The sequence below is a fragment of the Cimex lectularius genome, unplaced genomic scaffold (genome assembly GCF_000648675.2).
Source record: "Cimex lectularius strain Harlan isolate CLEC.00 unplaced genomic scaffold, Clec_2.1 scaffold325, whole genome shotgun sequence".
NCBI lineage: Eukaryota > Metazoa > Arthropoda > Insecta > Hemiptera > Cimicidae > Cimex > Cimex lectularius.
In genome coordinates, this window is record NW_019392911.1 from 158,185 (window position 1) to 171,759 (window position 13,575).

The window sequence follows — 13,575 nt, forward strand, 5'->3', positions numbered from 1 at the left end:
TAGGGCTCCAATGGTTAGACAGCCACTTATTGTCACAAATTGCGGCCTTGTCAGAATCAGTAATGACAGATAAATATTGGTCGAAAAAGAAGATCCCGCCTATTGTGGATGCCTTTCTCTCTGCAATTCCGTATAAACATCTGGTCCAAAGAAATAAGCTATCGGCTGCATTACAACTAGATTATAAAGCTATCAGCCCACCGATGAAGTGTTATTTGAAAGACTACTCAGAATATCCGTCTCTTTTAGCAAGTAAATTATTTTAGCTGAAATAAATGAGTTGTTCCCAGGACCATCTAATCTTTACAGATGGCTCACTATGAAGCGGTAGAGTAGGGTGTGCATTGTATATTCCGGTATATAAGTTTTCTAAAAAGTTTTCATTACTAAAGTCAGACTCGATTTTCACTGCAGAAATGCACGCACTAACAAAAGCGATTGCATATGTAGCCTCTGTAAATGACAACAATTTCTGTTACGGACAGTATGAGTTCAGTAAAACAAATAGCAAACTTCAATCCCAATTCAAGTGCGACTACCTGCTTCCCGAATTGATAAATGAATTTTTTGATCTCAAAACTAAAAATAAAAATGTAGTCTTTTGTTGGACCCGGGGACATTGTGCCATACCGTGGAGTTACTTACTAATGAAGCCATAGTCAATGGAGAACTCGACAATATCAAATTAACAAAAGCATAAAAGATTAGGTAACACAAAATGGAAAGAAAAATGGCGAACATGGTTTGTCAATAGAACAGGTGGATCCTTCTACAAGTCCTTGTTCCCAGAACCAAATCTTATCCCCTGGTTCTCAGGCATGAAAGGAAGTAAAGGTTTCTTTTCTACGTTAGCCCGGATCAGAACAAATCACTCCATATGCAATGACTACCTTCATGGGATTAAATTAAAGACAATCTCCTAATTGTGCGACTAATCGGAGAGTATCAGGCACATCGTAATTTTCTGTCCGGAATACTAGAAGGAGAGAAAGACATTTTTCGACCGTTTGACTCAGTTAAAAGAGGTCAGCAAGCTTTTTAGTTTGGGGAGTATTCTAGCAAATGCAGTTCAACCATACAAACTATTATATAAGTTCCTGCAGGATTGCAATACGGAGGTATGAGCTTTGGGGGAGTGTGTCAGGCTGCGCCTGGGCGGGGGCCTTGCCTGTCGGGGTGCTGCGGGTCGGTCGGTGTCGTCGTTGGGGGGATGGATCTCTGTTTTGTCCCCGGGCAGTGGGGGAGATATGGACTTTTCCATGAGCGTGCAATGCTGTGTAAGGTTTTTATCCAGATCTCTCTAATACTCCCGATTGGGGACTGGTTTCCCCACAATGTAGTATAAGTTTGTAAAGTTCTACGTACGGGATGGTCTCCTCCCTCGACGGCGGTGCCGGCCGACGTGTGGCTCTCCTGGTGGGGGGTGGTCTGGCGTTCAGCCCGACATACATAAGTACTATGGCTAGATACCTAGGAGTAAGGCCAAAAAAAATTTGCTATTAAACGATATGACACAAAATTAATTAATTAAAACAACTAATTATCGATTTCGATTTGTTGAAACGTGAAAAGTTCATTTATGATTTGAATTTGATATTTTACTATGTCACGAAATTAACTAATTACAAAACGGATTTTCGATGATAAAATTTTGAATAAATTGTATTCGATATTGCATGATTTATTGGAAAATAAATTGAGAAAATGAAGTAAATTATAGAGTCTTTGAATAAGAAACATAACAATCCTTAATTTGATCATTTATTTTCATCGAGAAAAAATAAATTTTTATATCTAAAACTATATCAGTTTGAGAAAATCAGTCTTTATTTTAGGTTCATCCTTTGTTGAATGAATTTCTTTTTTAGTCCAACATTAAGAAATAAAAAGTATCTTGATAATCTTGAAGTCGCAACCTCGTAAAATACGAGAAACGAGTCGCTTTTATGTTTTATTAATTGTATAATTATACGTAGACAAATCGACACTTTTGTAGCGAGGAATTGACGCTCTGTGCTAAATAAAGAATACGATATGTATGTTTAAAATGCGGAGAACGGTTCAAAAACTGCTAATGTAGATCTGTACCAATTAATTTTCCTTTATTAATTCCGAAAATATTTGTCAACGGAGGAGCGTGTTGCCAATCGTTTGAAGAATGACACAGCCTTTAATGGGGCAAGTTTAATGAAGGGAGGAGAGAAGAAAAATGAGCGTAGATAAAAAAGGCATTTTAATGGCAATTAACTTAATTGAGCCGCAAACGTCGAAAAGAGTAAAAGAAACAAAGCGATAAACATTGGGTACGATTCTTTCTCGTTTTCCATCTCCAAGAGATTATTCAGGGTTTTAGAAAAAAAGAAAATTTTATTTTCCATTTAGGAAAAGTTGTCAACGGAGGAAGAACAGGGAGAAACTTTTCAAAACACATGAATCACCGAAGGGGGGAGGAGCTTTTCCGCTGATATATTTTCACGGCTTGACAAGGAAAAAACACTGGATAAAAACGCTTTTGATATTCAATCCCCCTGAAGGACTACAGGGATTATTGACTTACCTAAAGTTGAAAATAACATTGGTGACTATTCAGGGAAGAATCTCTGGAAGGGTCGGGTTCCCACAAACTTTAATTAAACGCCAATATCAAAAGCAAAATCATATATAATACAAATTTTACAAATCATGTATAATTCAAACTATACACGTAAAACAACACCAACAAAAGATACTACACCAAGATTCCGAATAACGTTATCAACAAAACAACACTTTTAGTAATTAATCCATTATAGTAACGTACCAAGTTACAGCAGAGAACAGCTTTGTACAAACAAATTAGGAAGATTCTGTCGGGGGAAAGTTAAATTAGACTGTTCTTTACAGTTTTAACAATGATTTTACTCAAGTGAAATGGTCGAGTTTTGCTTCGTATTATTTTCAAAAATTTAACGAAGACTGTTTATTTGTGATGTTGTGATGTGATGTTTGCGGACGTTGTAATGCCGATAGCAGAATATTGATTACCCAATCGACTCTCAATTTTGTTAGTAAAGATTAGTAGCATAGCTGTAAAGGTGATGGAACCACCACAAATTAAGTGATTGGTATGTAAATAAGAAAGAATGCATTTAAGAATGAGTGAGAATGTGAATGGGTTTGTATCTAGGAACTACAAGAATTGGATGCTGAATTCACTTAGCTGTTGATAGCACACAGAGCCCAACCTGGATGGTTGAACGAAAAAAAAGATGCAGAAAGTCACATAAATATGATACGTATTTACGCCAACTGAAATGATGTAAATATTATGTTACAACACAAATACAACATACTGTGAAGTAAGTGACAGAAAGGTAGAACCCATTTTGTTGGGATTATCCGAATGAAATAGTACACACATGTAGGAAAAATGGATAAGTTAGTGGCTATTGAAATTATACTCGAAATGACTTATGAATTTTAATGATTCAAGCAGCAAAAATAAAACTTAAGCCCACAATTTGAACAAAATAATATGATTCCGACACAGCGCACACGATAAACTTCTATCCTTCTTAACGACCAAATCTCAACTCAGTTCGTTCTACCCGCCTGCCGCTTAGCGCACCTCAAGTTCGGTCATCCTCTTCTACATCCGCCCCGGATGAATCCGTAAGTTGATCTTTCTCGTTGCCCAAAAAGTTGGTTCACTGCTTCAGAGGATCAGTACTCGCTGATGTCTGTGTTGGTCCTTGCACTGTTCCACATTTAGTCACTTTATATGTATCCTTGCCGTTAACCTCAGTAACCTTATAAGGCCCCAAAAATTTGGATCTGATTTTTGATATCGGTAAAAACTAAGAACGTTTAATTGCTACTACATCCCCAATGCAATACGTCCTGCTTTCTTTTTTTCTTTTATTGAAGGTTCTCCTCTGTTCCTCTTGCGCTTTTATAATTTGGCGTTTTGCCTCGGCTCGTAGTTCCTCTCCGTCTGCATCGTAAGTTTCTGCAACTGTCTCAGAAATAATTTCTCGTAACCTCTTGTTCTCTGGTCTTCTCATTTCTATCCCAAACATACGTTTCATCGACATCGGTATTATGTTAATTATTCATTAAGTTTTTCGACTTGTCCGTTTTTCAGATCAATCGAGCTAAAAATGGTAGGCTCCCCGTAACTGGTCTAACCGATCGATGAGCGGCCTAGGAGTCGGTCATTAATTATATTTTTGTTGAGATGTCGGAAATCGACGCAAATTCTTCTTGATCCATTCTTTTTCGGAACCAGCACGAATGGGCTTGCAAATTCCGAATCACTAGGTTCGATAATATTGTTCTCTAACCATTTAGCGTTTTGAGCATTTCTGTCATTTCTGCTCTTGAAAGTCGTCGAGGATATGAAAAAACAGGATTCTCATCGGATGAAATTATTCTCACTTTAACGACACCCTCTTTGATTTTATCCGGCTTGTAACTATCCTTTAGTTCTTCGACGAACGATTTCCATTTGGGTAAACTATAGTTCTCGAATTTGCGTATTAATTGAAAATACTTGGGGAATTTTTTCTTCTGGCACAAAAATAATTTTATTATTTTTCACAATAATCTCCACGTTTTTCAAAAATCCTCGCCCAAGCGAAATCGAGACATTCAATACAGAATCATCAACTACAAAAAAACTGACGTCGGAAAATTTACGAAATATTTCATCCTTTATCGCAATAACACATGTAAAGGAACCGCGCGTTTCAACCAAAAATCCGCCAAGTCCTTGGATATCAATAGAAGGGTTTAACAAGGGCTTCCCGACAGAAGCATCTGCGGATTGTCTCATAATATTTACTTACGAACCAGTGTCAATTAATTAAATAAAAACGAGCAATGTTGACAGCGATGCGGCAACATTCGTCATCCATTTATGTTATGATTTTGGAGGGAAAAATACTTCCGGCAGCAGGCGACGTATCCGACAGTGTGCAAGCATGATGCGCAGAATCGTCCTGAATGGCGCGAACTTTCTTACGTTTTTCAATCCTCTGTTTTCCTTTATCGCCGAAAATCATAAACAAACACTTTTTCTCCGATGTCAGATGTTCTGCCGACCTACAGGCAATGGCTAGATGTCCAAAATATCCGCACTGAAAGCACTTGGGTACTCTTTCGCGGCATGTGCAGTCTTTCGATTTATGATCTTTTCCGCCACAATTGTAGCATCGAAACGGTTTTTCGGTAGCCGATTTACCGGGTGTCTTATTAAATTCGCCTGAAATATTTTCACCTGCTCCCACGTCCTTTTTCTGCCATTAGGCTTCCGATTATCCAAATTCTGCTTCAACTTTTCGTAAATGTCCAGTTTTTTCTTAAAGTCGCTAAATCTGAAGCTCCGTATAAAATTTTTATTTCGCTCGTGGTCACTGATGGCAGCTATACAATACTCAATCAGCGATGTTTCTCGACTTCTCCGACAGAAATTTCTTTTAGTCGAAAATAAAAAGCTTTGACCTCGTTCGGCTTTTGCTTCGTATTCGAAAGAATTCGGTGGATCTCCGCAGTTGAAATTTTCGGCTCAAACTCGTCTAACAGTCTTGCTTTGCGTGTTTTCCAACTATTAAAACCTGCCTCGCTTCTGATAAACAATAAACCTGTCCCTTTTAATGATCTTTTGGCGAATATTAGCGTCTCCAGATCCGTCCACTTCATAAGAATCGCAGTCTGTTCAATTTGTTTGTTCCATTTCCAGTAAACGCATCATCGCCGGAAAATGAAACTGTTAAATCCTGTAAATCTCTTATCGCATAGGGATTTCTTACCCACATCGTCATCCATCGCCATCGCACGTGCTCCAAAATTGTCAAATCCGGTAGAATTTTATCTTGATTTTTTTGGCATTTTTCTTCTCGTCGTCTTGACTTGTATTATTATACCGTCTCTTGTTTTCTTTATACGCGTCCCTTTTGTTTAGTCGAAACAAAAGTTCAAATTTTCAAATCCGAGAACCGACACAAATCGAGAACAAAAACAAAAACCAACTAACCTCCTCCTAGCAAGCGAGCGGCCCCCAATTTTGTAGGAAAATTGGATAAGTAGGCCATTGAAATTGACTCGAAATGACTTACGAATCTTATTGATTACAAGCAGAAAAAAAGAAACTTAAGCCCACAATTTGAACAAAATAATATGATTTCGACACAGCGCACACGATAAACGTCCATCCTTTTTATCGGCCAAATCTCAACTCAACTCGCCTGCCGCTTGGCGCACCTCAGGCCACTCCGACTTATATACAAGGTGTCCTGTTTTAGATGAATATTTCTTGAACCAATGACGCTATATAAAAATACGTTTTTTATATATTTTAGTCTAGTTGCAAATTTTTACCTTTTCCGAATAGGACCCTACACATTATGACACATCATTTTAAAGGAGGTTATTTTGAGATCTGAGATGCGGTCTGGTGTGACGTAGATTTTAGAAAAAACATTTTCTTTATCGTGCCAACGTTTCGATCTTTATTGAGATCATATTCACGACGCAAAGTGTTTGTTTTCCGTGTAGATATGCAATTCTTGTCTGTCGTGTTGAGAGTGCCCAAAAAAGATCTAACCTTACGTCACATCAGACCGCATCTCACGATCTCCAACTAATCTTCAAGTAACGGTCACTAAACACCAAACATTTTAAAGGGTTTTGGACGGTGAAATAATGGTGCAATCGACTTTTAAAATTGGTCAAAAAATAACAAAGTTTTGGCAAAAAGTTTGAAAAAAGGTCATTTGGGTTGCTATTTAGTAATCACATTTCATGTTCGAATTGCCTGCTTTACGTAAAGATGCAAATATGTGCTCTTTTTAACCACGCTTCACCGGTGCAATGACAGAATGTAAACGATAAAGACAATTAATGTTTACTTTAGTGAACAAGCAAATTATTGGATTATTGGAAACGGAAAGAACGAAACAAACGAAATGCGTTTTTTCAAAGTCATTTTTGTCCCATTTAGAATCCGATTGCGCCATTCTTTTCAGCGTGCAAAACCCTTTAAAATTATGTGTCAGGATGTACAGGGTCGTATTTGAAATTTTGAAGTTGAGCTGGGCGTGAGGTACCCTGTATAATTTTTCTACAAAAAAAGGTAAAAATTTGAAATTAGACTAAAAAATAGTAAGCATTTTTGTTTTTTGATAGCGTTATTGGTTCAAGAGAAATTCAGCTGGGCCATCTAAAAAGGACACCCTGTATAATTTGTATTGCAAAGGTCTAATAGATTTGTGAAATTTGTGCCTTTAAGTGATTTGTGAAAATCCACAAAGATTAAAGAGAAAAGTATTTTAATCAGGTAAGTACATGAGTACATTGAGACTTGTTAGCCGCTTGATGGACTCTGTAATTCCTGGTCCTTCTGTTTTCGTCACAAAATCAGAGGATGGCGGATTCGATTCTAACGGAGGCACATAATAAAAATGTTCAAACGATTCGCAAAATCTACCGTCAGATTTTCGGCGGATTAAATTAAATTCTTAAAAGCTTATTCGAACCTTTAAGGATACAAAATTATCTTGATAAATAAACTTGTTGGATATTATTTAAAGCAAGAAGCAACGCAAACACCAAGCACTCTCAACACGACACGCAAGAATGGCACAATTACCCAGAAGACAAACACTTTGAGCAGAAGATGATCTCAAGAAAGATCGAAACGTTAGCACGATAAAGAAAATGTTTTTCTGAAACCTACATCACACCAGACCGCATCTCACGATTTCTGAATAATTATTTAAAGCATGGGCTATAATTATTAGTTTTCACATGACGAGGGGTTATTTTTAACGCGCTATTTAAGATCTATAGATTCTTTTTCTACCTTAAAAATATATTTTACGTAATTTAGATATTGTTAGTAGTTTCACCAGTAATGCACAGATGAAAAAAGATAAAAGTTAAATGCCGGAAACTAACATAAAACTAACAACGGAAACTAAACAGTTTAAAACTAAAGTTGAGTTTAGTGTGGGTGACCACAACTACTGACAGTAATTTTAAATGATAAATTGGAGAGTTTTTGATTTTTTAAAGCGTAAAATGTGTTGTTTTAAATACAATATTAGGCTAATGGCAGACGTACAGCATGTTTATGGTTTGTAGCTGATCTTATTTCCCTATTTTCCTTTATTACCGTTCAACAAAAAATTTATAGCTTACTGTGATTTTTCAATAGATTGTCAGTTCTGAAAATGGTCCAATTCGTAAGCAGGTGCGCGCTTGTCGGCCGGTCGCAAATTCCATCCACTCCCCTAAAAATAGGCCTAAAAGAGGGACGGGAGTCCACGACAGAAAACGTGCGCTTGTGCTCCCCATCCGAAACGAATGGGAGAAAAGACTGACGCTTTCCCGACGAACGGTGTAATCCCTAGTGTAATTTCCGCTTCAAACGGAGATAAAAGGTAAAAGAAAACTTTCAATCCTATCCAAGACAAAGGCCATAATATAACAGTTATAGCAACGAAATTATATGATTAAGTGCAGAATTAGAGTAATAGTATTCTAAGGTAATCATGACAATTTTAATAATTATGAAACATGTATTTCGGTCGTTTATTATCATTTTAGCCTATACTTGCTGTTTTTAGCCAACTCGGTGAGGCGGTTTCTGTAGTGGTTGGTCTGTGCGCTTTCTCGTGTTTACGTTGTTTCGATATCATAGGTGCATAGCCTTTGATGTATTTTTCTGGTACTGGATATGGAAAATCTCTGATTGGTATGCACAAAGAACAAAATACTTCCAAGCCCGAAATTCGAGGTGTTTCCTATTATCCACGGTGACGATTAGTACGTATCCCTATCAGGTAACGAGAGCTACTGTACATACTTATACAACCACCCCAGAATCTGAACAACCACAATCCCAGGAGAAGATCAGATGCGACCAAAATACAAGTTAATCACCCCTCAGACTTCACAATAAACTTTACTGCATGTCAATGTTATACGTATCAGATGAGACCGCCGTGTCTCAGGGGGTGTAATGTTTGACTGGATTATCAAGAATACAATTTCGACGAAGATTTAACCCGGAAAAATATTCGCATAAACGATTCCATTTGTCACGGCTGCTAACAAGCAGTGTCATCCACCTTTTAAAGTGCAATCTAAAAGTTAGCGGAGGGCTGATATTTCACGTGGAAGGCGGATTAAAAAATCCTACTTATCCGACTTTAAACCCGGGTCGCACGACATCTGTCTATTCATCAGGTATTTTAAAACTAAAAACTCTATCTGTTAAAAGAGAAAAACAATCAGAAAAACGAATGTCCCACGGCGACTCTCGGCGGACCCACAACACCGGCGGATGGTCCAACAACAAGTCTAAAAGTTCTAAATCTTATTTTAATGTGTGGTGTTTAGTGACCGTTAGCCAATGATTATTTAGAGATCCTGAGGTGCGGCCTGGTGTGACGTAGGTTTTAGAAAAACATTTTCTTTAACATGCCAACGTTTCAATCTTTATTGAGATCATCTTCATGGCTCAATGTTTGTTTTCCATGTAGATGTCATTCTTGTGGGTCGTGTTGAGAGTGCCAGTGAGATATAGGCGTTTTTCTAAAACCTACGTCATACCAGACCGCACCTCACGATCTCCAAATAATCTTATTTTAAATAAAACATAAGCAAGTCATTTTTATAAACTATTACATCTTAGGCTTCCCTCAAGGCCTCATATTTTCTCATTACTTACTCGTTCTTCTAACAACAAATAAACATGAAACTCTCATTTAGCTTCTATACGAATAATCAAACGAAAAGTTACATTATTAGTTACAATCGAACTAATAAAGGGATTATTTTTTTGTAATCTTTTCTAACTAAAAACTCGTGCTCCAATATTTACTTTAAAAATTATTCCAGATATATCCACTTTACATCCATAACTTCAAGTCTTACTTGTCTTAGAACTGCTATTATATTTCGTTAAATGCAACATGACAATAGATTTGGAAGAAACATGCCCATTAATAATATTTAAATCAACACTCCTCGAAGTTATTTGGTTAACCAACGATTATATGTACATCTAAATAAAATTAGGTGAGATCAGTTCAGTAGTTTAAGGTTAAAATATATTAATTTAACGCAAAAACATCCTATATGCGCTATGATTAACCTCGACATGAGATTCCCGTTCACACCATGTTTACTACAGGCGTTTAATTCCACCAACCCTCCTAAATAAATTATCTACTTTTTCTTGCAAAATGATTTCCATACCTCTTTTTCCGTTTACCTACGGAACAGTATGAGGCGAGCGAAAAAAAAAAAAAAAAAAACCGTTTGCACAAGTAAAAAGTGTGTAAAATAGATGAACACTCTAAATCTGGCGATTTTCAACTGATAACATGACTCAATAGTATATTTGGCATAGTAAAATGTTTTAACAAACATTATTTGAAAGTCTATTCCTGAAAATGAAACTCCGATAATAAGGCAGATGTATTTATTTAAACATTCATGCCCAAAGGGTAAATGACACCAACCGGATCGTCCAACCTCCTGGATCAAATGCACAAAAATATCCCCAACCGTGTTGCCACCACAAAGCATTGCAAACATCATAAACAACCTTTAAGCACACAGAGATCTGTAAACAGTGGTTGGATTAAAAGACAAATACCACTACCGTTTACAATGTAAATAAAAACAGACTCGTCAGAAACAACAAAATTACGAAGAATCGAATCGTAATTAAGGTCGTTCAAATTTGTTTACACCTTCACAAACTAATAACAAAGTTGTATCAAATTAACATTCCTCATCATTTTTATTTTAGGGGAAACACTGAAATACTGCATGCTTAATTTACGTTTACTATCTCACAATCGTAAGGTGTATGCTTTGACAGAACTATTCTTGGCTAGACGAATTCATGAAAGGAGAAACCACACACAGAAGCAGAAGATTCACTGATAGCGCCCTTTTCGATAAAGGAGTTAGAGAATGCATTAAAACATACCAAGAACAGCGCCCCAGGATTGGACCAAATCCACTACAGAATGTTGTGTTTCCTACCAAGGAGTTGTAAAGAGATGCTATTGGAGCTTTTAAACAAAATCTGGGCAAACGTAGAAGTTCCGAAAGAATGGAAACAAACATTGATTATCTTAATATTAAAAAAAGGTAAACCCCCAACGTCACCTAGTGCATACCGCCCAATAGCCCTCTTGTCATGCGTACAGAAGACGTACGAGAGGATGCTGAAAAACAGATTACAATGGTGGCTGGAACGGAATAAGAAGCTCCCAAGCAGCCAATACGGTTTTCGCAAAAACCATTCCGTGTTTGACGCTCAACTACAACTTATATGCGACACGCATCTAGCTTTTACCGATGATAGATATATTCTAGCATTGTTTTTGGACATTGAGGGAGCCTATGACAACGTCATTCTGCACATACTGCAATCCAAACTTAGGAAGATCGGTTTGCCTCTACTGTTTATCTCTAATGTCATGGAATTAATCACCTGTAGGGAGATCTTCTTTGAGGTCAACGGCTCGATTGAAGGTCCCAACATGACATATAAGGGCTTACCACAGGGAGGGATTCTCAGCCCTCTTTTATACGCTTTGTATGTCTCGGATTTGGAGTCGATTCTCCCACAAAATGTCCATATCATACAATATGCAGATGACATTTGTATCTATGTTAATACCAAAAATCCCGCGAAAGGACAGGAAACCCTGAGCTCTGCTATGAATACAATCGATCAATGGTTTCAGGNGGCCAATGAACTTAAGCTCGCTGCTGGCAGAGGGTGACAAGGAGGGCTATGACGCCTTGTACAAATACTTCAAGAATTGTGATATTAATGTTTAAGTTGCTGTTGTTTATCGTATTATTTATTTATATTATTTATTTAATCTAGTCATTCCTTTACATAAATAGATACTTTGATTGTTAGTCACTGGTACCTGAATCTGGCTGAATATCCCTGATAAAGCAAAAAAAAAAAAAAAAAAAAAACTATTCTTGGAATGCATTGGAATAGTCAGTTCGATCGGTGGAACACCTCACAAGGGATTAGGACTGAAAATGATTTAAAGATGATCATAAATATTACTTATTTACGTAAACATTTAACGTACTGTGAGATTTATTATTGAGGTCTGCGGCCTGTTTAGAATCGCTGTTTGACTGACGGGATTTCAGCTTGTTCGGAAGTGAATCGGTGGATTACTTTCAAATAAGACATACAAAGATGGCGAAATCACGTGCATAACTTAAACTATGGAAATACATATAATTTATTGTTTAAACTTTTAAAACGATGTTTAAAGAGTAATACATTAGGAGTGAAACAAAACGAGGTAGCAAGGACTTTGAAAAAAAATGTGAAACTAGACTAAAAAATATTAACCACGTAATTTTTGTTTGTTTAATAGCAATATAGCATCATTAAATCAAGAGAAATTCAGCCGTGCCATATAAAAAGGACACCCTGCATTTTAAGCCCGAAGAACGTGGGAAAATTCAAATTGAACCCTTCCGTTTTGAGGAGGAACGTGACGCCTGGTTGTCATTAAGCGTTAAAACACGTTGAGTATAATGCGTTCCACGCTTTCGTAACATTGACTACGAGACAATCGTGGAGTACTGAAATAAACTTGGCTTTGACATCGACATGCAATAAAAAGAAAGAAGGCCATGTGGCAAACACATAGCGCATTTCTTCATGTGAGTCTTTGAAAGATATTTTTGTATCTCTGGAATTAATAAGAGAAGCTGGAAAACGAATCTAAATATAGGCGTGCTATCAGCGCAATGATGCAAATGTGTTCCCGCCAGGGCTCTTTCGGAGTAAACATGCCGTTCTCCATGCATGTTTAACGTCATTAGCACAATCAGCCAGTTAAACATGGCCCCATCGAGCTTCAAATGATAGACCTTCTAGTTGTTGCGGGTAAACCACGAAAATCTATTAAAACGTGCAGTCCGAAAGCATTTTATGCTATTTACAACAACATGGGGAGTAAAATAAGCGATTTATCTGAGCCGGGATACGAAAAGATAACGTATATATGTATCTACTAGTGATTTGAATATAATGGCGATATTCTTTGATTTTTTTAATTTATTTACCATTTGAGTCCAATTATTTGCACATTGTCTCCAAGAACCCTCTCCAAGCCAACTTATCATCTAAGAATACCTTGATCTTATCAAAGAATGGTTCATAAAATAAAACAAAACCGAGAGAGGAAAGATGGTCACAATGTAGATTTAGGAAAAAACAGCGGAGAAGTGCATACAATCGGTATGGTAGTAGCACCTGAAAATTGGCAGAAACACATACCATTGGGTTTGTAGTGCCTCAAAAAGAAACCTGTAAAGGTTCGAACTTCTGGTGCCTGTGGTGCATTCTGTAGTTTCTGTCTTTTCAAATTTAGCCAAGAATTGATTTTATTTTTTTCCAATATACTTTTCCCTATACTCCAAAAGGATTCGTCAGTTCATATCAATAGTGTAGTAAAACCCCTTTTATAGTGTTTTATACTTAACCTTCTTAGGTTGGCCTTACAATTCAGAACCATCTTCGGCCTTATG

The 13,575-nt window shown here is 37.0% G+C and overlaps 1 protein-coding gene across 5 annotated transcripts in view; it reads right to left on the bottom strand.

The window, feature by feature from the left end:
- LOC106672998 (transcription factor Sp3-like) overlaps positions 1-13,575 on the bottom strand; it is a 168,237-nt gene that overhangs the window by 121,550 nt on the left and 33,112 nt on the right. The window contains exon 2 of one of the 5 annotated variants that reach the window (XM_014404874.1): positions 1,448-1,470. The exons of the other annotated variants lie outside the window; for them this stretch is intronic. Within the exon in view, the coding sequence (XP_014260360.1) occupies positions 1,463-1,470 (8 nt within the window). The 3' untranslated portion in view covers positions 1,448-1,462. Of the gene's footprint in view, positions 1-1,447; positions 1,471-13,575 lie in introns of those variants that run through there. 5 annotated transcript variants of the gene reach the window in all.